Genomic DNA, 26236 nt, shown 5'->3' with positions numbered 1-26236 from the left:
CAAACCTGCTTCCATTTTGGGATAAAGACCCTAGACAATTCCACAGACAAGGTCATAACCAAAAACACTATAGCTATATATTGGTGGCTTTGACAGAGTTAACTCTGTCATGGTAAGACTGCTGGCTGGTCATGTACATGTAAGGATTTTTAAAAGAGCAATCTAATTGACACCTATCAAGAAACCTGCAAAGGCAGAGACAGTAATAGCATCAGCTACTGACAATCAAGATCAATACCTAATAACTCAGTCAGAAGTAGACAGCGGAAGCCTCAACCAGCCCTAATGGGTAGGCAATATATAAATAATGCATGATCAGACTTGGTTGGGCTGGGGTACAGGCATGGAGTCGGTGAGCCTTCCCTCCACTTTGCTCACTATATCCCAGAGAGTCAGCCAATCTGAATAAGGAATGCCTAAGCCTGTGTCCAGTTTCTGCCACAGCCCGATAAAACCCCTACATGATGGAGTTCAGGGGCTTTTCCTCTTTTGGTAACCACTCCCATTCTCTATGGTTTCTTTCACTTTTCCTTATTTTCTCACTCTTAAAAATTATTTGCAATAATTTTTAATAATGCCTGCTTCTACTTTGCATATTCAGACAGCTTTAGTTACCACTGACGTGACAATGATCTTCCACCATGGGGAGTGTCTGGTATCTTTTAGCCTTGGGAAATGTACAAATAGGCCATGAAATATCCTGCTGCTCTAAAAATTCCTGTATCAACATTACTAGAGGTGACACAGAAATTTAAAAGGTAGGAGAACATGCCAATAAACCTGAAAATAAATAAAACGTAAGCATCTCTAAGGACAACACAACCTAACAAAACTGACTCAAGGGGAAATAGAAAGATTAAAATGTCCTACAAGCATTAAAACATTACATCAATAGCTTAAAGCCCTCCGACACTTAACAAAAATCACCAGGCTCAGATGATTTAGAGATATGTTCTACCAAATTTGCAAAAAAAAAAAAAAAACCTCCCAAGGAACAGAAAGTAAGAGAGCTTTTCACCTTTTTACCAAGCTGTGTGCAATAGAATATTTCAGGGAATTAAAAAAGATTGTCAACAACAGGAGGAAATAGTGGATAAATCATTTGAATATCAAAGGAAAACACACAAATTAATAAAAACAGTAAAGATTCAGCAGTGTAGACAAAGTCACCACAGATGGCTGGATCACATGGGCACCAGATTCCTGTGAAGGAAATTTGTAGTCATGTGGGTAACTGTAATGAAACAATGGTGATGAAGTCCAGCACCACATACAATCAGAAATCTTCACTCCAACAGTATGGGCAGACCTGAGACAGAGCCTTTGAGAGGAACAGAGAAAACTCACCAAAGAGATACCAACATGGAGCCAGGAGGCTGTCTGCATCAATAATGTCCCAACAAAAATGGAGAACGGGCTTAAAGTAAGGTGTGACAGGCAGTGGTGGCTCGTGCCTTTAATCCAGCACTCAGGAGGCAGAGGCAGAAGGAGCTCTGATTTCGGAGCTAGCCTGGTCTACAGAGAGAGTTCCAGTACAGCCAAGACTACCCAGAGAATCCCTGTCTGGAAGGAAGGAAGGAAGGAAGGAAGGAAGAATACATCTATATGTATGTATGTATGTATGTATGTATGTATGTATGTATGTACGTATGTATGTATGTATTATGTTTGTATGTGTGACTTTTCAGAATGCCTGAATGAGAATTCCCAGGTAGACCACTAACTAGGAAAAGCCAGGAATCGGCATTCAACAAATAACAAAAGAAACTGTCTTCTCCAGACAAGAACTAGGAAGAAGACTTAACAGGTAAGTACAAAGACAGAGGCTGTAACTACCCTGCCCAGCAGTTTCTGAGAATCATGATGAGACACAGTGAGTTCTGCTGTGGACTGATGGACACAAAGTAACCAAATGTCCAGTTGATAGCAGCTCAGACCTTAGGAGTGAATGTGGATCTTGTCCTGAAAATCCTGGAAGAAAGAAAATACACTGAGGATGGCTGCTGCTCTGCGGACCGGTAAAAGGAATGGCTGGGAAAACCCAAATTTAGATCATTTGCCAATGTAAGAGCCTGACAACAGATAATGAAGACATGGGGAGACCCCTGAACCAGAGATCTAAAACAGAAATGGCTAAGCAGGCTGGCTTTCGCCAATTGTTATCAGTCTTTTCGCTATAATCATACTACTGGGTCTCTCCTGAGGCCACTCTTCAAGATTAAGGCCTTGGAGTCCAGGGCAGTTAAGCAGCTAGTAAGATGGCAGCCGAAACTCTGAATGCTCCTGAATTCCACTAATATAACTTTAATTGAATTGTTTTGTTGTTGTAAGAGATGTTTACAACGTATCCTCTAGAGCAGGGGTCAACACAATGTTTCTGTAAGGATGACCATTAAAAATACTTTAGCCTTTTGGGATTCAGGTTTCAGTTGCAAGTCCTAGACTCTGAGGTTACAGAAAAGAAGCATTCATATGAGTATCTGTGGATCAATAAAACTTTATTCAAAAATAACGATGGCCACAAAAGCCCAGAAGATGACATAAGGGACCCCTGCTTCACAGGGCCACAGTGCAGGAGGTGACTGTGGCCCTTGAACATCTTGAGAAGGTTGATTGACAGGAGGCCTCAGTCACAAAGAGGGCTATGCCATCCTTGTGGCCTCCCAGATTGGCCAAGTTCCTAACCATCCCCTTTAATATGTGTAGTTGAGTCTCCTTTCCATGGCTCTTGTTCTTACTGGGTTTTTAGTAATTTGGAAGACAAGTTTGTTCTTTTGTAGGTTTTTGCACATGTGTATAATACTTCAAGTTCTTTCTTAAATTCACCACCCCACAGTACAGTCAGTGCTTTCTTCACTGAAGGGCTAACAGCCTTGTGGACTGGTGGTTTGAGAGTAGAAGTTAAAGTAAAACCCACTAATTTTTATTACTTAGGGGAAATCCCAGCATAAAGTAGTAAAATGACTGAAGTGTCATCATTTTGTAAGAAAACCAATCACAGAACCGCTAAACCAACCGAGAAACGCACAGCACCCTATTGGCAAACTGCTTCCAATGAGAAGTCCACCTGGAAATGTCCTATCCAAAGGCACTCGTTTGTTTGAAAACTGAACATGCTCCTGAGGAATAAAGAGGCACAATCTAAGATACCCATGCTGACTGAGACAAATCTCAGTGGTGTGATGCTCAAAGGTGTGATGCTGAGTGGAAGGACCCGGTCTCAAAAACCTGGATGATGCAGGGTTCAACTTCCGTGATCTTCTTAAAAAGGCAAAACTATAAAACTCAAAAGCCACAGTGATAGGGAAGTAGCCAGTGGTTGCCAAGACATGGGTGAGAAGAATGGAGGTGGGCTGACTCAGGGAGGACTATGGGAGGTGAGGGCAGCTGCACAGGGATTAAAATTGGCAATACTATGAAGCCCAGAGTTTTTTCTGTTCATCTTCAAATTATATTTAAAGGCTTATGTGTGTGAGAGAAAGATGATAGATAGATAGATAGATAGATAGATAGATAGATAGATAGATAGAGATAGATAGATAGAAAGATAGATAGATGGATGGATTAAATAGACAGGCAGGCAGGCAGGCAGGCAGACAGACAGACAGACAGATACAATTGAAAAGATACTCGATGTGTCCATTCTCCCAAACAGCAACAGAGAACCATGCAGGCTGTCATTTGGTGTCCTCCATTGACACTACAGCTTATTGCTTCTACCCAATGTGGTGGAAGAGTAATGTAAGGAGCCATACATCACTACATCCAGAAAAAGATCAAAATTCAAATTATAGTTTCCACTGAATATATATCATCACAGAGTCAGAAAAAAAAAAAAAAAACTCAAAAGTAAAATTGCCATCATGTTGGGGGTGGTCTGCAGTCTTCAGTAGCTAGAGCCTGGCCCCTGGTCCTCTCTGGAGTGAGTCTGTATGTTTTCTAATGCTCATTTTTAGTAATGTCACTGCAACCAACATGCAAAGAAACCAAAAAGTGTGACCCATACTTAGAAAAAGTAGTTTTTAAATATGACTGATTTAAAAGAGACATTAGCAGGAAAGGAGGGAGGATAAGCAATGTCACAAATGTGTTCAATTAAGGTAATTATTTTAATTCACAAATTAATGAAGAAAATAAACAAGAAATTGATTTAAAATCTCAACAAAAAATATGAAACTGTAAGTAATGCCTGAAATTCTAAAATTGAATATGACTACACTCACCAGTGGTCTGAACAGTATATTTAGGAGATGGAACTGATACAGATCAATAAAAATAGCTAACTAAATAAGGCAGAAAAAAATTTAAATGAAAACAAAATTTCAGAGCCATAAATGGTAGCATATGTCTATAATCCCAGTACTCAGGAGGCGGGAACAGCAGGGGCAGAAGTTCAAGGCCAGCCTTCACTACTGTGGTGCTCTGAATGGGAATGTCCTCCATAGGCTCACATAGATTCTAATGCTTGATCCCTTATCAGTGGAAAGCTATGGGAAGGGCTAGGGGGTATGGCCTTTTGGAGGAGGGTGTGCTATTAAAGGTGGGCTTTAAGGTTTCAAAATACCATGCAAGTCAATGTCTGTCTTGTCTGACTGTCTCTGTCTGTCTGTCTGTGCCTCCTGCCTCTGGATCAGATGTAATCTCTCAGCTACCAGCTACTGTTCCAGTGTCATGCCTACCTGCCTCTTCCCTACAATGAGGGTCAAAGACTCACCCTCTGAAACTGTAACCAACCCCCCCCCCCATTACATGGTCTTGTTACTAAATTTCTCTTGATAACAATAGAAAAGGAACTAAGACAGCTACATATCAAGTTTAAGGCCAGCCTGGGTTAAGAAGGACTCGATCTCAAAAAAACAACCAAAACAAAGAGAGACTCTCAGAGACTTGAAAAGCAGTATGAATCACTGTAATACCAGATATAACTGGAATCCCAGAAAATAGAAAGAAATAAAATGAAAAATTATTTGAATAAAAAAAAGTCATGGATAAAAATTCTCCACAAATGGCAGAAAAGCGGTCTAGACATGGTGGTGCACATCTATAATCCCAGAACTCAGAAGAAGAGGTGGGTGGGTGATCTCAGTAAGTTTGAGGCTAGCCGGATCTACATAGTGAGTTCCAGGACAGCCAGGGCTACAAAGTGGCACCCTGTCTCCAAAAGTGATATTTACAGTTATTTTTTTTCTTGTACGCTGCTTTATTGGATGCTTCAGCCAGTGTATATAAAACAGTTGAACCTTGTGAAACAGAGATCCATGAAAACTCAGAAAGGTAGATGTTAAGGACTGACGAGTAAGAGATTGTGTTTTATGACACATGTTAAAGAGAAGTTTCTGTAAAGACTTCGAACTTACTTCTCTTCCATATTCACTGGCTCATGAAAAGTGGTTTGAGAAACCTCAAGATATATGACTACAAAAAGGAGCAGACTGTCTGGTGTCTGAGGGGATTAGTACTTGAAGACATTCCAGTCAGCAGATCACGTTGAACATTCTGCAGACAGAACTGTTTCGAGTCTGCAGCTGCCTGGGAAACCTTCACGCGGTTGAACCCGGCCTCCAGCCGGAGCTGCTGAACCACCTTCTTCATGGCGCTAGAAGAACGCGACATGGTGCTCGGGACAGCCAGGCCGACTTGTCAGTCCAAGTAGAGGCTGGCAGGTCCAAATATTTACAAATTTAAGAAACACAATAAGCCCCACAAAATGCAAACAGGAAATCAGGTCACCCATAGATGGCTGGGGCGGGAATGTCAGGTGTTGCTGGGGACAGCATACCATGACAGGGACTGCCAGCAGTAGGCCAGGATGGAGACATCTTAGTAGCCCATGGCAACTCTTTGTAAAAAAGTTGTTCCCATTTCTCCTGACCTTAGCCCTGGACAATCAATGGATGTATAGATTTCATCTGTGGGTGACTACTTTCAGTTGGCCTTAGTGTACCTAATTATCCTATTATATTTGACTTTCCTATTTTTTTCTCCTTCTGCTCTGGTGGATTTTGTGAAACTAGATGTTCCTTGATATAATGGTTCTTAAACAATTGGAAACTGAGGCACAGAGGCACAGTGCAGCACAGTCCTAATGGCCCAGGTGCATGCCGTATGCTCTCATCTTGGAAACAATGTAATAATTGCACAATGGTAGTTCCAGATTAATGCTCGGTGAAGAAATTATTAGAAAATGAATTAGAGTCAACATTGAGACTCCGAGAAAGAAAAAGAAGTTAGGAAATAAGTTTTGCACAACATTTGTGAGTGGTTCCTGGATAAGAAAGTACAGAATGCATGAAATTATATACTAGTAAAACTAAGAACACTGGGATTCTTAGGAGAGTCATTGTGTGCAATGTACAGGAACAGAAAGCTGGAGGAACGACTGAGTTAAGGGTTAACTTGATTCTCTCTGGCCACTGCCTGGCAGCTTTGCCCATGTCATTCATCATTAGAGCTTCACAGGAAAATGCAGGTAGCTGACCTTGGAGCTCTGAGCTCTGAAGTGTAATAAGTCAAAAGTTAAAGTTTAAATAATGATAAGTTTGCAATTATTATTATTTGGGCCATAGGCCTGGGAATATGGGAAGCTTGAAACTTTGGGGAACAATTGTAATTCTTAATTCTTTCTGGGATGTGGTCATTCTTATGAAGTTGATTTGGCAATGATTATACAATGACTTTTTTTTCACCTGCTTTTGGGGTATCAATAAAAGACTGGGGCAAGAAAAAGGCTAGAGAGCATGAGAAGAGCATGTGAAGAGGGAATGTGAGGTGTGTATGTAGAATGCGTGTGTGTGTGTGTGTGTGTGTGTGTGTGTGTGAAAGGAGAGTGCATGTGGTGTGTGTGAGCTATGTGAGGTGTGTATAGAGTGTGTGTGAAAGTGAAAGGGGAATGAACAGAGGTGTGTGTGAGTGTGTGTGTGTGTATGTGTAAGGAGAGTGCATGTGGTGTGTGCGAGCTATGTGAGGTGTGTATAGTGTGTGTGTGAGAGTAAAAGGGGAATGAACAGAGGTATGTGTGAGTGTGGAAGTTTGAGAAAAGAAAAACGCAAAGAAGAAAAGCAGAGTGTACAAGAGAATGCAGAGTGTGTGAGTGTGTGCAGCCTCAAGCTGCAGGCGAGAGAGAGACAGACAGACAGACAGACAGAGAGACAGAGAGACAGAGACAGAGACAGAGACACAGAGAGAGACAGAAAGAGGAGAAAGCAACAAACACTTGAAAAGTTGCTGACCAGTTTGTCCCCGAAAAGTAGCCCGTGTTCATTATGCACCTGCTAGGCACCCCTGCTTCCAGCTGAGAACCCCGACCCTGCGTCGAGGCTGGACCTGACAAGATTTAAGCTCTTGTGATTATTCTTTATCCAGATCAGCCATGCTTCCAGCATGGATGTGAAATAAAAATATACTTCAAACAACAATCTCAGAGAACTTGTTATCGGCAGAACTGTAGAGATTAGCCTGAAGGGAAATGTCCCAGGTAAGAACCAGAATAGAAAGAGAAAAGGAGACTGGGAGAAGAAACAGGCTTCTGACATACACTCTTTTCTTAACTGCATGTTAAAAGTCTTACTACTTTTTAAAAGTCATATACCAATACCAGTAGGTTTGTAACAAAAACAAATAGCTCAACATATTATATATACACACACACACGTATATTATGGTATATAGTATAATAATGTATAACCAATATAAATAAAATGAGGGCTAAACAAAAACACACTACTATAATGCCTCCATATTTCACATGGAACTATTCAGTATTATATATGTATTGGGTGATTTCAAGATGTATATGGAATGTGGAATCCTTACAGATTTCTCAAGTTTTCTGGTTAAAAAAATAATTAAAATGTAAATGAAGATAGAAAATAAGCAAATAAACACAATCCAGGATCTGGAGAGGAAAATCAGCAACATATCAGAAAAAAAAGGCAATAAGATACGTAAGAAAAACAGTAATACGGACAGGAAAAGCCAGAAAATAGAAGACAATTCTATAAGGAACTTAAGATTTGGAGGGAAATGGAAATGTTGAAAATGAAAAAGCTCAATGAATCAAACCAAAAACACAGTCATGGTTTTCTGATAGCCGAGCCATCCAGGCCCAGATCCAGTGCCCTGAGTTGCTCCAGCCCTACTATATCTATAAGCTGCTGGAGCACATGAAAGAGCTAGTCCTGCGAAACCAGATGTCATCAATGAATAGGGCCAGTCCTAGGCCTGGCTGGCCCCCAACTTAAAGCTGCTGAGGCTGGCCATACAGCCCATACTGTTTGCCCTGCTGGGAGACAGAAGGAGGAAGTAGTGGGGGAAGGAGCAGCAGTGCTGCCTATAGGCTATGCACACAAAGGTAGAGAGCCCTGAGCTTCTGGGGAAGGAAGATCTGCAGCAGCCTGAAACTCACAAAGAACCTATCCCAGGACACTCTGCCTTGCAGGAAGATCACTTAGCTCCGGGCAACAGCTGGATATTTGAGACAAGTCCTAGTGATCGTCCAGTATCTATGGTGCGTCAGAAACCAGAAAGCCTGAAGCAATAAATAGGTAGGTAGGTAGTAGGTAGGTAGATAGATAGATAGATAGATAGGTAGGTAGGTAGGTAGGTAGGTAGGTAGGTAGGTAGGTAGATACTGTGTGACAATGTAGTTTCCAGTGCCACTACAACAAATGAATATGCAATAAAGAGGTAGGAAAGATGGGGGCAGGGAGAGGTGCTTACACAGTGGAGAGATGGAGAGCTCCAAGACAATGACCGGTGTGAGAGAAGGCTGTGTGTTACCACCGATGGCCATGTTGATGTAGGTGACCTGTGCAGCCACCTCAGGCCATGTATGTTCAAGTTCCATGCTGCCATTAAGAACCATGTTTAGGTCTGTAGTCCTGCTGCAGCTGGGAGCTGTGTTCATGTTTATGGCCATGTTAGCACTGGAGGCCATGTGGATGTCTGTGGTCTTTACTGCCACCTGAAGTCAAGTCGATGCCTGTGGGTCACGCTGTCACCTGAGGCCAGATTAATGTGCAGAGGCCATGTTGATGTCCTTGGCCTGTGCTGTCACAGAAGGCTGTACTGGTGTCTGTGGTCTGTGCAACGATAAAAGGTCATGTTGATGTCCGTGGTCTGTACTGCCACCGGAGACCATGCTGAGGTCATGGCATGTACCGATGCCAAAGACCATGTGGATGTTTGTGGTTCGTGCTGTTGCCAGAAACCATGATCTGTGTTCCCACTGACTATAAAAGCTATGAATGCTACATACTTTTGCAGTGCCTTCAAGGACTGCAGACTTACAGTTAGAAAGAAGGACATAGAAGGCTTAGCAACAACCCCTACCTCCACTAAGCACCCCCTCCCAAAAATGTAAAGCCTAGACAGGAAACCATCAAAGAGAACCCTTCAAAATTGTGATTAGGATGCTGAAATGTAGCTCTCCACAATCAAGGGCTTCTGGTGGGGGTGCAGGTAGGGAAAGACTCAGTTTTCTTTAAGAAGTTAGCCACTGGGAATTTGACCAAGCACAGTGAAGACATAGGCAACACAAGGTAGACTTGGGGTCGTCTTCTTCTTCATCCTCTTCCTCCTCTTCTTCTTTTTGTAGGGGGGAGGTTACACGGGTAGGAAAGGATCTAAGGATCTGACACACAAGTGAGTGTGATCAGGGAGCATGATGAGAAATTTCCACATAATCAATAAAAATATTATGGATTAAAAAAAAATCACAGTGAGAAGAGTCACCAACAGACTTGAGCAAGCAGAAGAAAGATCATTAAGGTTGGAGGGCAAGGCAGATGGGTGCCTTCTTCAAACATCAATAAACAAAACTAGCTAAACAAGCAGGCTTTGGGATGGTAAGATGGATCAATGGGGGAAGGCCCCTGCCAGCAAACCTAAAGACCCGACTTAAATTCCCAGGACCTATATAAGAATGGACTCCTGCCTACTGTCCTTTGACCTCCACACACCCACCATGGCATTTGTATGCCAGGATGCTTGTGTAACTCCCTCACACCCAATAGTAGGTAAATTATAATTTCTTTAAAAATGCCTCTACCAATAAGCATGACCGCAACATCCAAAAATTCTGGAATGTGATCAAGGTACCAAACTTAAGAACCCAAATGTCTTAGTTTGGGTTTTATTGCTGTGAAGAGACACTATGACCCAAGGTAACTCTTACAAAGGAAAACACTTAATTAGTGCTGGTTTACAGTTTAGTTCATTATCATCATGGTGAGAAGCATGGTAGTGTCCAGGAAGACATGGCACTAGAAAGGTAGCTGAGAGATCTTGATCCACAGGCAACAAAGGGAAGACTGTGTCTCACTTGATGGAGCTTGAACATTGGAGACCTCAAAGCCTGCACCCACAATGACCTGCCCCCACAGTGACACACTTCTTCTATTAAGGCCACACCTACTCCAACAAAACCACACCTCCTAATAGTGCTAGTCCCTATGGAAGCTGTACCTATTCAAATCACCATACTATAGAAAGAGGAGCTTACATAAACACTAAAGGCACAAACCTATTCAATAAAATTATTGCAGAAAATTTCCCAAACATAGAAAAATACATATACAAACACAAGAGACATTTAGAAACCCCTCCCCCAAAATATGACCTGAAAAAAAGCCTCCCCCAACATACAGTCAAGGTGTCAAAACTCCCAAACAAGGAAAAAACATTAAAACTTCTTCAGGAAAAAATGCCAAATTACCTATAAAGGCCAAAATACCCTGACAATACCAGGTCTCGTAACAGCAATGCTAAAGGCCAGCAGAAGAAGGAATGATGTATTTCAAGAACTGAAAATAAATAAACTGCCAACCAAGGCTGCTAAAGCTGTCTTCAAAAATAGAAGGGAAAATCAGGGCATTCCAAGACATGCCCACATCAAGGAAGTTCACGGACACCCAAGAGCACTGTAGAAGACATGGAAAAAAAAAAAAAAAAAAAAACTCACCATCTCAAGGAAAGAATAAACTTCATGAGAGGGAGAGATGAACAAAGAAGATCTGGGAAGGAATCCACCGCTGCCAACACAGCAAACCAGTAAACTAAGACTAACGAGGAGGAAAGGAAAAAGAAACCGGCATCTAAACACCACTATTAATAACTTTAAATGTAAATGACCTCGAGTCAACAAGAAAGGGACGCAGATTGGCTGAGTGGATTAAAAAAAACAAGATCCAACCATCTGTTGTCTCCAAGAAACACAACTCACTTGGTAAAAATATCCGTAGACAGAGTCAAGGGATAGAAAACAATCTATCAAGTGAGCAGAAGCTGAAAACAAGCTGGCATAGCTGTTCTGATAAAACTAGACTTTAGGGATGAGGATTTCGAGAAGCTGGAGTAATGCTCGTCCAGTACCCACAAGGCACCGGGCTCACTCAAAAGTACTGCTCAGGCTTGATGACGTGTGTCCATAATCCCGGCACTAGGTAGACAGGAGAACAAAAAGTTCAAGGTCATCCTCACCTACATAGAAAGTTCAAGGGCATCCTGGACACACAAGAGCACATCTCCAGAAATATGAAAATAGATTTCAAGCCAGAGTTAGTCAGAAGAGATAAAGAGAATGCTATGCATAGCAATAAAGGGAACAATTCATCAAGGTTGTAATAACTGCAAACAAACAATAATTGCACTAAGCATTAGAGTCCCCGATTTCAACATGAAATTGCTAATAGACATAGAAGTCAGACAAGTTCCTGACACTATCAGCAACAGTGGGTGATTTCAACACATATGCTTCTCTTCAGAGAGGGCAACTAACTGAAAGGTCAACAAAGAAATCTTAAAAGCTAAACTACAGAACAGAACAAATAAAGTCACCTTACAGCTACATAATATTCCATCCATAAGACAGTAAATATTTGTCTTAGCCCATATTCTCTAAATAGACATTCTGGCTACAATTCCAGGAATTCTCAGGGTGTAGGCATCTCTGTGCTGCCAGGGACTGGACCCTTCCAGCCTCCATCTGCAACCAGAACTAGAGTCAGCCCACTGCCATCAGGATTCACAGTCTGCCCACAGAGAGCTGAGCACCCAGGAGGACTCTCATCCTAAACCCACAGGCCCACAAGAGAGACAAACTCCAACCAGAGAAAACAAGATCAACCAGCATCACAGATAACAAGATGGCAAGAGGCAAGCACAAGAACCTAAGCAACAGAAACCAAGACAACATCAGAACTCAGTTCTCCCACCACAGCAAGTAGTGGATATACCAAAACATCAGAAAAAAAAAAAAAACAATATTTGTACTTAACATCATACCTAACAATGATGACAAAGGGCCTTGAAGAAGGAAAACACAGATAAACAAGTAGAACCGCTTAAAGCAGAAACATAAAAAACACAAAAATCCTTTCAAGAATTACAGGAAAATACTTGCAAACAGGTGAGGAAATTGAACAAAACCATTCAGGATGTAAAATTGGAGATAGAAACAATGAAGAAATCACAAAGGGAAACAATCCTGGAGATAGAAAATCTAGGAAAGAGATCAGGAGTCATAAAAGCAAGCATCACCAACAGAATACAAGAGATGGAAGAGTGAATCCCAGGAGCAGAAGATACCATTGAAAATATTGACACAATAGTCAGAGAAAATGCAAAAATCAAAATGCTTCTAGCCCAAAACATCCAGGATATCCAGGACACAATGAGAAGACCAAGCCTAAGGATAATAGGTGTAGAAGAGAGAAAAGACTCGCAAATAAAAGGCCCAGTAAATATCTTCAACAAAATTATAGAAGAAAACTTACCCAACCTAAAGAAAGAGATGACCATGAACATACAAGAAGCCTACAGAAAGAACTCCAAACAGACTGAGCCAGAAAAGAAATTCCTCCCTACACATAATAGTCAAAATACCAAATGTTCAAAACAAAGAAAGAATATTAAAGCAGTAAGGGAAAAAGATTAAGTAACATATAAAGGCAGACCTATCAGTATTACACCAGATTTCTCAACAGAGACTATAAAGGCTAGAAGATCTTGGACAGATGTCATACAGACCCTAAGAGAACACAAATGCCAGCCCAGGTTACTATATCCAGCAAAGTCTCAATTACCATAGATGGAGAAACCAAGATATTCCAGGACAAAGCCAAATTTACAGAATATCTGTCCACAAATTTAGCCCTATAAAAGATAATAGATGAAAAACTCCAACACAAGGAGGGAAACTACACCCTAGGAAAAACAATAAAGTAATCTTCTTGCAATAATCCAAAAAGAAGATAAGCACACAAACATAATTCTACCTCTAACAACAAAAATAGCAGGAAACAACAGTCACTATTCCTTAACATCTCTTAACATCAATGAACTCAATTCCCTAATAAAAAGATATAGACTATCAGACTGGATATGTAAACAGGACCTAGCATTTTGCTGCATACAGGAAACTCATCTCAACAATAATGACAGACACCACCTTAGAGTAAAAGGCTGGGAAACAATTTTCCAAGAAAATGGTCCCAAGAAACAAGCTGGAGTAGCCATTCTAATATTGAATAAAATAGACTTTCAACCAAAAGTTATCAAAAAAGATAAGGAAGGACACTTCATACTGGTCAAAGGAAAAAGCCACCAAGATGAAATCTTAATTCTGAATATCTATGCTCCAAATGCAAGGGCACTTACATCCATAAAATAAGCATTATTAAAGTTCAAAGAACACATTTCACCTCACACAATAATAGTGGGAGACTTCAACACCCCACTCCCATCAATGGACAGATCACGGAAACAGAGACACACTGAAACTAACAGAAGTTATGAACCAAATGGATCTAACAGATATCTATAGAACATTTCATTCTAAAACAAAAGAATATACCTTCTTCTCAGCACATCATTGTACCTTCTCCAAAACTGATCATATAGTAGGTCACAAAACAAACCTCAACAGATACAAGAAGATTGAAATAATCCCATGCGTCCTATCAGATCACCATGGACTAAGACTGGTCCTTCAAAAAGAAACAAAAACAAAAAAAAAAAAAACAGAAAGGCAGGACACATACACTTGAAAGCTGAACAATGCTCTCTACTCAATAATAACTTGATCAAGAAAGAAATAAAGAAATTAAAGACTTCTTAGGATTGAATATAAATGAAGGCACAACACACCCAAACTTATGAAATACAAAATGAAAGCAGTGCTAAGAGGAGATCTCATACCTCGGACTGCCTCCAAAAAGAAACTGGGAGAGCATACACTAACAACGTGACAGCACACTTGAAAGCTCTAGAACAAAAAGAAGAAAATATAACCAAGAGGAGTAGATGGCAGGAAATAAACTCAGAGCTGAAATCAACCAAGTAGAAACAAAAAGAACTATATAAAGAATCAATAAAACCAGGAGCTGGTTCTTTGAGAAAAATCAACAAGATTGATAAACACTTAGCTGGACTAACTAGAGGGCACAGAGAGAGTATCCAAGTTAACAAAATCAGAAATGAAAAGGGAGACAGAACAACAGAAACTGAAGAAATTCAAGAAATCATCAGATCCTACTACAAAAGCCTATACTCAACAAAACTAGAATATCTGAAAGAAATGCAAACTTTTCTAGAGAAATACCAGGTACCAAAGTTAAATGAGGATCAGATAAAACATCTAAACAGTCTCATAACCCCTAAAGAAATAGAAGCCATCATCAAAAACCTCCCAACCAAAAAAAAGCCCAAGATCAGATGAATTTGGTGCAGAATTCTATCAGACCTTCATAGAAGACCTAATACCAATACTCTCCAAACTATTACAAAAAATAGAAACAGAAGGAACACTACACAATTCATTCTTTGAAGCAAAAATTATGCTCATACCTAAATCACACAAAGACCCTACAAAGAAAGAGAGCTTCAGACCAATTTCCCTCATGAACATGGATGCAAAAAATATACAGTAAAATTCTTGCAAACTGAATCGAAGAACACATTAAAACAATCATTCACCAGGCTTCATCCCAACATTCAATATACAGAAATCCATCAATGTAATCGACTATATAAACAAACTTAAAGGAAAAAAACACATGATCATCTCATTAGATGCTGAGAGAGCATTTGACAAAATTCAACACCCCTTCCTTCATGTTAAAAGTCTTAGAAAGATCAGAAACTCAAGGTCCATACCTAAACATAGTAAAAGCAATATACAGCAAACCAATAGCCAACATCAAACTAAATGGTGAGAAACTTGAAGAAATACCACTAAAATCTGGGACTAGACAAGGCTGTCCACTCTCACCTACCTATTCAATATGATACTGGAAGTACTAGTCAGAGCAATTAGACAAAAGTCAAAAGGACACAAATTAGAAAGGAAGAAGTCAAAATATCACTATGCAGATGATATAATAGTATACTTAAGTGACCCCAAATATTCAACTAGAGAACTCCTACAACTGATAAACAACTTCAGCAAAGTGGCTGCATATAAAATTAACTCAAATCAGTAGCCTTCCTATACTCAAAACATAAGCAGGCTGAAAAAAAATTAGGGAATACACATCCTTCACAAAAGTCACAAATAATAGAAAATACCTTGGGTGTGATCCTAACCAAGCCAAGTGAAGTCTCTGAAAAAAGAAACTGAAGATCTCAGAAGATGGAAAGATCTCCCATGCTCATGGATTGACAGGATCAATATAGTAAAAATGGCCATCTTGTCAAAAGCAGTCTACCAATTCAATGCAATTCCCATTAAAATTCCAACGCAATTCTTCATAGAGTTAGAAAGAGCAATTTGCAAATTCATTTGGAATAACAAAAATCCCATGATAGCAAAAAGTATTCTCAACAATAAAAGAACTTTTAGGGAAATCACCATCCCTGGCCTCAAGCTGTATTACAGATCAATTGTGATAAAAAACTGCATGGCATTGGTACAGAGACAGGCAGGTAGATCAATGGAAGAGAATTAAAGACTCAGAAATGAACCCACACCTATGATCACTTGATCTTTGACAAAGGAGCTAAAAACATTCAATGAAAAAAAGGATAGCTTCTTCATCAAATGGTGTTGGTTCAACTGGCAGTCAGCATGCAGAAGAATGCAAATTGATCCATTCTTATCTCCTTGTACAAAGCTCAAGTGCAAGTGGATCAAAGACCTCCACATAAAATCAGGTACACTGAAACAAATAGAAGAGAAAGTGGGTAAGAGCTTAGAACACAAGGGCACAGTGGAAATTTTCCTGAACAGAACACCAATGACTTATGCTCTATAAGTTCAAGAATGGACAAATAAAACCTCATAAAATTGCAAAGCTTCTCTGTAAGGCAAAAAACAGTGTCAATAGAACAAAATGGCAACAAACAGATTGGGAAAAGATTTTTACAAATCCTACCTCTGATAGAGGGCTAATATCAAATATATACAAAGAACTCAAGAAGTTAGACTCCAGAGAATCAAATAACCATATTAAAAATGGGGTACAGAGATAAACAAAGAATTCTCAACTGAGAAATACTGAATGGCTGAGAAGCACCTAAAGAAATGTTCAACATCCCTAGTCATCAGGGAAACATAAATCAAAACAACCCTCAGATTCTACTTCAAACCAGTCAGAATGACTAAGATAAAAAACTCAGGTGACAGCAGATGCTGGCGAGAATGTGGAGAAAGAGGAACACTCCTCCATTATTGGTGGGGTTGTAAGCTAGTACAACCACTCTAGATATCAGTCTGGTGGACATAGTACTACATGAGGACCCAGCTATACCACTCCTGGGTATATACCTAAAAGGCACTCTAACATATAACAAGAACACATGCTCCACCATGTTCATAGCAGCCTTATTTATAAATAGCCAGAAGCTGGAAAGAATCCAGATGTCTTTCAACAGAGAAATGGATACAGAAAATGTGGTACATTTACACAATGGGGTACTACTCAGCTATTAAAAACAATGACTTAATGAAATTCTTAGGCAAATTGATGGAACTAGAAAATCCTGAGTGAGGTAACCTAGTCACAAAAGAACACTCATGGTATGCACTCACTGATAAACAGATACTAGCCCAAAAAGCTCAGAATACCCAAGAAACAATTTACAGACCTTATGAAGCTCAAAGAGAAGGAAGGTCAGAATGGGAATGCCTCAGTCCTTCTTAAAAGGAAGAACAAAACACTCATGGGAGGAAATACAGGGACAAATAGAGAAGCAAGGATTGAAGAAAAGATCATCCAGAGACTGCCTCATGTGGGGATCCATCCCATAATGCAGCCACCAAACCCAAGCACTATTGCTGATGCCAAGTAGTGCTTACTGGAACTAATATGAATGCCTCTTCAGAAGCTCTAGCAGAACCATACTGATACAGAGGAGGATGCTTGCAGTTAACCATCGTACTGAGCACAGGGACCCCAATGAAAAAGTTAGAGAAAGGACTGAAGGAGCTGAAAAGGTTTGATCCCCATGGAAAGAACAACATTATCAACCAACTAAACCCTCCAGAGCGCCCAGGGACTAAAACACCAATGAGTACACATGGAGAAACCCATGGCTCCACTTGCATATGTAGCAGAGAATAACATTTTTTGGCATCAATGTGGGAGAGGCCTTTGGTCCAGTGAAGGCACGTTTTCCCAGTGTAGGGGAATGCCAAGGCACTGGGGTGGGAGTGGGTGGTTGGAAGAAGGAGCATCTTCACAGAAGCAATGGGGGGGGGAGAATACCATTTAAAATGTAAATACAGAGAATATCCAGTAAAAGTGGGAAAAAAACGAAATAAAAATAAAAAGGAACAAACTGGTCATATAAAAGCTAGAAATACTCTAAGACACTCTAGTTATGACCTGTCTCTTCCAGGAGACCCAGGACTAGATCAACAAGGTTAGGCATTCAGACTGCACAAGATTCTCTTGCAGAGTTAAGCTTGAATATTTAATTAAAAAAAAAAAAAAAAAAAAAAACGAGGACAACATGCTTTAGGAAAGATGAATTGTAAGTGGTTCCCCTTCATCTTAACTATTCTCCAGGCCCATCAGTCTAACAGAAACTAATATGCCAGGAAAATAACAACCTGGGAAGGTCTAAGACACACTGAGTTCACAGGGCCAGTGACCGTCTAAGGGAAGCTACTGAAACAGCTATGTGCCAAAGCACCCAAAACTCACACACACACACACACACACACACACACACACACACACACACACACAAATGTGAACATGGTTCAAAACAAAAATCAGCTTCTTTATCCACCAAGAACACTTACCTCCAAAAATAGCACATCCATTGGGGATTTTTCTGGGAAATTTAATTGTTGCTAAAATTGATACTTTTCTTGCCAGTGAGCTTGTTCAGAGTGTGACCAACCAAGCCTGATGATATGAGTTTAACCCACACTCACCTCGCCCATTTCCCCTTCCACCTGCCAAATAAACACTTGTAATCTTTTAAGTAATTTTTAAAATGAATAACTTTTTAAGAAATAGGTGGTGGTGGTGCTGGAACCAGCTAGGCCAGACACTGACAGCCCTTAAAAGACTATTTAAAAAAGCAGCTATCTGCAAGGACACACAGATACTTGCAGCCCAATGGTTGGATGCCTAATGCTCTCCAAGGGCCTTAGAAGGAAGTGCTGTTGTCTAACCTAACCTTGTTTTTTTATGGCCAGTTCCCTAACTTGTCTTCTGAGGTAATGTCTGAAAGTCTTGGCATCTCCGGTGCTTTCTGAACACGTGCCAGCTGTCACAGCCATTGTTCACTGTTGTGGGGCCACGCTGCTGCCCCTGGGAACCCAGGAGAAGGCTTACAGAGATTCGAACAGGAAATCCATGCCTTGGGTTGATTTATACAAAAGTTTAGTTAGCTGGGCTTCCTGAGCCAGGAGAGTCCACATTCTGCCACTGCTGAGGGGGGTCTACAGAGACGGGCAGACATCCCTGATGCCCACCCTACCCTCCACCTCATAGTCCCTCACCTTTCATTTTGATTGAGTAAAATCCAACTGCGGCTCCATCTCTCCACAGAATCTTAGCTTGCTCCTTTGCAGGGTGAGGTAAGAAAAACATGTCATCGCTGTCCAGCCTCCTCTCCAGTCTTCCAAAAACAATGGCATTGAGAACAAAAAGAACAATTCTCTCCCCAAAGGACTGAACCTTAAAAGGAAAAAGAAAGAGGGGCCCCCAGCAGGTGAGGCTAGACAGGAAGGTGACTTTCAGCAGGGCCAGGTGAGGCAGGCTGCTTCTGATGAAGACAAAGTCCCAATACCACAGACCCGTTACAAAGGCAGTAAGGAGTAACTGTGGCAGGGAAGACTCAGGTCCACAGACACGGTCCGTAAGTCCACAAGAGTGTGACAAGGAGTCTGCCGAGGGTGGCAGAATAGGAACTTGCCTGCCTGGCAACTGGGCCAATCATCCCATGAGATGATCTGTGTCCTGAAATAACCCAATCGGACATTTTAACCCAGTGACATCCTTGCCCTACTCATGGGTAGCAGGGGGTGAAGGAGCAGGGTCATCACCACAGCAAAAACCACTTGTGACAGATTTCAAGCACACCCTCTTGAGTCCCACTTGAGTCCCAACCCAAGAGCATTACAAGGACTCAAGGCCCACCTTGAACTAGGTAGATAATAGAACCCTCCTGCCTACCCAGAGCACAGTCAGCCAAGAAAGGAAACTGCCTTGTGGTCAAAGTTGGGCCCATCTAGTTGGAGGCTTTCTCTTCCACAAGCCAAAATGATGCCACATTCTCGTCTGTGATTCTTCTGGAGTACGTGGTCCAGGAAGGGCAAATGTGTAGCTGAAATCGGGCCTCTCTTCTGGATTCACATGAGACATGGCTACGTGGCCACGTCTGGTGACAGCCAGACTATGACCTAGTAATCCTACAAACAGCTCTTTGAGGCAACACAAATAACTGAGGAAAGGCAGCATAAAGAATGAAAGCAGCCAGCTATTGATGTGACGGCTACATCATGGTGCTGTTTCCTTCCTACAGCTCTGCTATGTGACGGCCAATGTGATGAGAGAGAGAGAGAGAGAGAGAGAGAGAGAGAGAGAGAGAGAGTGTGTGTATGTGTGTGTGTATGAGTGTGTGTGCACATGTGCATATGTGTGAGTGTGTTTGTGAGTGTGTGTGTGTGTGTGTGTGTGTACACATGTGTGAGTGTGTGTGTATGAGTGTGTGTGTGCATGTGTGTGAGTGTGTGTGTACACATGTGTGAGTGTGTGTGTGTGTATGCGTATGTGTGTATGATTGTGTGTGCGCATGTGCATGTATGTGAGTGTATGTGTGTGCATGTAAGTGTGTATGAATGTGTGTGCATGTATATGTGAGTGTGAGTATACGTGTGTGCATGTGCCAGAGTGTGTGTGAGTGAGTGAGTGAGTGTGTGTGTGTGTGTGTGTGTGTGTGTGTGTGTGTGTGCTTCATGCACACATCAGAGGTCAATATTAGACATCACTGTTGGGGTGCTGTCCACTTTAATTTTTGAGACAGAATCTCTAACTGAAGCTGGAACTCAGCAAACAGGCTAGGTTGGCTGACCTGTGAGCCCAGGGATCCGAGTGCCCCTGACTCCAGCTCTGGGATTTCATGTGCCACCACGTCCCACTTTGTATATGGGTTCCAGGTGTTGAACTCGGGTCCACCTGCCTGCATTTGTGTCCGGGATCGACAAGCTTCCTCGATGGTGCAGAATATGGAGATGTGTCACCTTCGTCTGGAGCTAGCTCTTGGAAGATGTGCAGATCTGACCGATTCCCTTTCTATCTCAGACGCTGGCAGCCAGATCAAGCTCAGCTTTAAGAACTAGCTGAGCTCAGTGCTAACGGGTACCATCTGGGAGGCTGTACTTTTTCAACTTAAAAAACCAGAGGGAGAGTAAGAGAGCAGGCTACATGTGGCTGAGGGGAAGCATCCAATCAGACGCTGGCAAGAGAAGAAGGAGAAAAAGGGGGTGTGCTTAATTTGTCCAATTCCGTTACAGGGAGAAAAAAATGCATGACATTCGATTTGACTTAGAAGCATTTCCGAAAACATAAAACCAAGATCCATTCCTAAGCTCTCATTGGGACCACTAAGTACATTAACAAAGATAGCATTAAAGATGATTTTTTTCTAGTAATTTGTGAAAAATAGGTGGCTGAGAAACAAAACCTATGTGAAAAACAGTAAAGACAAAGTCTTACCAATTACAGAAGGAAATATCCCCATGTATGGGGTGGGGTTAGAGCACAGAATGTCACAGCGCACATTATTAATTTCTTTCTATTCAGAATATAAACATACATACAGCACACACTCAGAAACTTGGGGGCGGGCTCCTAATCTAAATTTGGAAGGGATGGGCAGTGAGAAAAGCAACCACTCTCGTTCTGAAACATTCTACCAGAGTCTGCTCAGCACCAGCAGTCAGCAAGGAGCCACTGTGTCCACCTGTGGAAAGGGGGCTGGGGCGACCCCACATGGTGTTCCTCTGCTGAGTCCCAAGGCATCGAATTGGTTTTCTGGAAGAAAACCTTGCAGAACATCTATAACAGCATCTACTGTGTCTCTTGAGTCTGGGTATAATCTTTTTAAACAGGCAGCTTACAGAATGGGAAAAGAGCCCTGCAAGTTTTCTCAATCGCAGATACATGACATAACTCTCTCACCAAGAATAGGTGGGAAACAAAATTCGACACCAAAATTCAAATATCCCAATCTAAAAGTGGGCTAAAGAAGGATCAACAGTCATTCTTCCTAAGAGGACATATGTCTTATTTAGGGTTTTACTGCTGTCAACAGACACAACTACCAAGGCAACTCTCATAGGGACAACATTTAACTGAGGCTGGCTTACAGGTTCAGAGGTTCAGTCCATTATCATCAAGGCAGGAGCATGGCAGCATCCAGGCAGGCATGGTGCAGGAGGAGCTGAGAGTTCTACATCTTCATCTGAAGGCTTCTAGCATAATACTGACTTCCAGGCAGCTAGAATGAGGGTCTTAAAGCCACAGTGACACACCTACTCCAAGAAGACCACACCCTCTAATAGTGTCACTCCCTGGGCCAAGCAAATACAAACCTTCACAACATAAAACAGCCTGTGAACATAAAAAAGGATACTCAGTATCCTTAGGCATCAGGGACTACACATCCACACATCTACAGGGTACCACTTCACACCTACAGGATGGCATACGAGCTCCTGGTGTGCTGCTGTGATAAAACACCATCACCTCAAGCAACTTAAGGAAGAAAAAGTGTTGCTGTACCTTAAGGTTCCAGAAGGAGGGGGACATCATGGTGGGAAAGAGATGACAGTCAGGGAAAGCAAGGCAGCAGGAACAGAAATCTGGCTGGTCACATTTTTACCCACACATGGAAAGCAGAGAGAGACAGAAACAGAGGCAGAAAGGAAGAGATAAAGAACAGGATATGGGACAAGCCTCTAAAACCTCAAAGCCCTTCCCCAGTGACATATTTCCTTCAGTGAGGTTCCATTTCCTAAAGATTCCATAACCCCCACACACAGTGCAACTAACTGGGGACCAAGTGTTCAAGTACAGGGGACTATGGGGGACATTTCCCATTCAAACCACCACAGACAGAGGCTAGAGGAGGCAGATGACAGTGCATATTGCTGAGGACAAGGGGAGACTGAACCCACTCATGCTGCCAGTGGAAAAGTCAGATGGTACAGTAACTGTGCAGGGAATCCTGGCCGTTCCACAAAATATGAAATAGAAAGATACCATGTGACCGGTAATTTTCTGCTTCTAGGTTTATACGCAAGAAAATTCAAAGTGTGTGTTCTCATAAAATGTCATGCAAAAAAGGCTCATGAAAGCTAAGAAGTGCACGCTACTCAACATCCATCGGCCGAAAACTGGATAATAAAATGTAGTCAGTCCACACAGCAGACTGTCATTCAGCCAAAAACAGAGTTAGAATGATAAATATGTTATGCAGTGATTGATTTAATACTATTAAACGTCACGGAATTTTATTTTTTATAGAGTAAACTTATGGTGCGCAAATTCAATGGAACTTGTTTAAAAACAGGACTTAATTTAAAATGTTCAAGCTGTGTGTGTTGGTTGCTGTGGTGCATGTACTTGAGGATGCTACCGTGGGTGTCTCCCTCAGTCACTCCTGGTCTTACTGCACTGAGACAGGCTCACACTGAGGAGGAAGGTTGCCATCTTGTGTTAGGGAACCCTCAGGATTCTCCCGTCTCTACCCGCCATGAGTTGGGTCTACAGTCATGCCTGGCTTCTTACAGGGTGCTGGACATTCCAGCTCAGGACCTTATGCTTGCAAAGCAAAGGTTCTTACTGAGCCATCAGCCCAGACCCAGCCATAAAGCATAAACAATGCTTTAATTGTTCACTAGGAGAAACGACACTATAAAGTCATTCTCCAAAGCGAAAGTGAACAAATGTTGACATTTCATTCAGCACTTCCTGGGCCCCACAGGAAGGGGAATGTCGTTTTCTAGACCACAGTGGAAAAAAACATGCCATTTCAAGATGGTAAAGAATCCTTATCTCACCTACATAATTAAAATAAATCTGGCAGCCAGATGAGCAAGTAGTTATGAGGCACACGGTCAGATCTCCCAGCCGATTGCTGCCTCCCTCCTAAGTCCCACTCCAGCTGAAGTTCAGCTGCTCTCTTGCACTCTGAGAAGCCATGTGACTCCACCCTCACCATCCCAACACTCAGACTTTACAGCTCTACAAAGCCACTAACACTACAAAGGCTCCGGGCTGGACATCAGAGGCACCCAAGTTCACACCCAACTAACCCACTGGCTGGCTATGTAAGTCAAACCTGTGTTTCCATGTGCACAACAGAGCGTCTGAAGAGTCTGAAATTAGACCAGCTCTATGAAGAAGGGATGGATCAACAAATATGCCGGATAGAACTGGATCTGTTTCTAAATCTATCAATAACCCTGACCTGAATATACTCGACAGAAAAACTTCTCAACACATCAGAGAAATGGGACAGATTAAAGCTTACAAACTGAGGTACAGAGGAACTTGAGACAGCAAAGCAGGCTGAGTGGTACTCAGACTGAGCGGTACTCAGGAACCCGGTGAACCACCGCATGCTCCTGCTTCTCTTGCTGGCAGGATGCTAGAGTTGATGGATGTGCCCCAAAAGATACTGAAATTCCCACCAGCACCTGTGAATGGGAACTTTTTTTAGAATGAGTTTTTATAGGCAATCAAGCCACAACCAGGCATTCTTCTTCCAAAATCTAATACAACTGATGTCCTTATCAAAAGTGGGACTTGCAACCTGGGCTGAGAAAGGCCATGCAGAAAGACATAAATACCATCATTTTTGGAGCAACCAGAAGCAGGAATAGAGCAGAAAACAAATTCCCTCAGAGCCCTGCAAAGAAAAACTCCTTGACTTTGGACCTCCAGCCTTCAGAATCAAGCAACAAAGAGAAGTTTGCTATGTAAGCATGTCAGACTTGGCACCCCACAGAGCACCCCTGGAAAAAGACAGAGGAACACACTCTCTAGACAGTTGGGGACTAAAACAAAGCAGCTACAGACTGGCAATGGTGACACACTTCTAATTACAGCACTTGGGAGATGGAAGCAAGTAGATCTGTGAGTTTCAGGCCAGCCTGGTGAGTCTGTGTACCAAGGATAAACAAAAAACAAAAAACCCTGTCTCGGGCCTGGAGAGCTGTCTTGGCAGTTAAAAGCACTGGCTGCATTTCCAGAGGACCCAGGTTCAATTCCCAGTACCCACATGGCAGCTCACAACTGTCTGCAACTCTAGTTCCAGGGGATCTGACACCCACACACAAATATATAAGCAGGTAAAATAACAGTGCCCATAAAACTAAATAATATATTTAAGAAAAAAAAAAAGGAACGAAAGAAAACCCATCTGGAAAAACAGTTTGGCTTCCTGATAAACAAGCTTGGTACTCTAATTTATTAACATGGACCCGAGTAAAGAGACCTTGAAAACCTGTTTTGCAAATATTCATGTAAAATCATATCCCTCACCTTCATGAGCCCTTCCCGTGTGGGATTAGAAGTTCTTAGGACGTCTTCGATGGACCACCAGGATTCCTTTAAGTAAACAGCCACAACTGAAGGGAAAACCAAGAGAAAGGTGTGAGTCACACAGCAGACTCACTGGGGTGAGGGTGGTACTTTCAACAGCATGGGCCGACAAGTTGCGTGCTTTGTGGGAAGAACCAGGTGGCATTTTTAATCATTTGGGATGCATTACGATGTTGTGGACATGGCACACAAGCGCTTTACCACTGAGATAGCCTCTCAGCCTGGAGCAGGTTTAAAGAGTTCTATAAAAAGACAAATTGGAAGAATCACTTGATAGGGACAAGACAAGTATGTTACAGGTGGTCTGTCTGTGGCTCAGAAAAAGAAATTATCTTTTTCTGAATAAAACAAAATGCAAACCAATACTGAGGCAGTCAATGAGTTAAGAATTACATTTTTTTTTAAGCGTGGGGATATAGCTCAGTTGGTAGAATGCTTGTCTACCACTCATGAAGCCCCAGGTTCAATCCCCGCCACCACATAAACTGGGTGTGTAGACTTCAGTGGTGTGCATGACGCAATCCTGGCATTGAGGGGCGAGGATGGGGGTAGGGACGAAGATATGTAGGTTCAGGAGAGTCAGAACTACAAGGTCACCCTCAGCAATATAGCAAGTTCAAGGCCAGCCTGGGCTACATGAGACGCTGCCCCCCCCTTTTTTTTTAATTATCAGAAACATATATCTAGGGTTGGAGAGATGGCACAGCAGTTAAGAGCACAGGCTGCTCTTCCAAAGGACCTGTATTTAATTCCCAGCACCCCACATGACATCCCAACTGTCTGTAACACCAGTTCCAGAGAGGATCTGACCCCCTCACAGAGACATGCATGGAGGCAAAATGCCAATCAATGCACATTAAAATCATAAAATAAAGAGACATATATCAAAGTCCAATCATCTGGGGTTGGAAGAATGACTTGGCAGTTAAGAGCCATTGCTCTTGCAGAGGACCTAGGCTCAGAATTTTACAGCACCCTCATACAGCTCACAGCATCTACACACCCAGTTCTGGAGGATCTGATACCTCTGTGGGCACGAAGCACACGTGTGGCACCCAGACACACATGCAGCGTAAATACTCATACACATAGTTTTCTAAATAATGTGCCTTTTTTTAAAAGGTCCAACCATTTGCGCAGCTTAGACTCCTCATACATCATAAGATCGGATG

General features: G+C 41.9%; 2 protein-coding genes across 2 annotated transcripts in view; both read right to left on the bottom strand.

Moving 5' to 3' along the window:
- Positions 1-26236, bottom strand: part of LOC308418937 (protein FAM169B-like) — a gene marked incomplete at its 5' end in the record, with an annotated part of 76715 nt that overhangs the window by 20482 nt on the left and 29997 nt on the right. The window contains 2 exons of the mRNA XM_080914450.1: positions 18953-19130; positions 25005-25090. Coding sequence (XP_080770576.1) covers positions 18953-19130; positions 25005-25090 — 264 coding nt within the window. The remainder of the gene's footprint in view (positions 1-18952; positions 19131-25004; positions 25091-26236) is intronic.
- Positions 5416-5613, bottom strand: LOC308418453 (guanine nucleotide-binding protein G(I)/G(S)/G(O) subunit gamma-5-like; the record flags this gene model as incomplete). Its single annotated transcript, XM_080913825.1, has 1 exon — positions 5416-5613. One exon carries the CDS (start codon positions 5611-5613, stop codon positions 5416-5418), a length of 198 nt encoding a protein of 65 aa, XP_080769951.1.

This window comes from Micromys minutus (assembly GCF_963924665.1).
Source record: "Micromys minutus genome assembly, chromosome: 3".
NCBI classification, from domain to species: Eukaryota; Metazoa; Chordata; class Mammalia; order Rodentia; family Muridae; genus Micromys; species Micromys minutus.
This window is presented reverse-complemented; position numbering and strand designations above follow the sequence as displayed.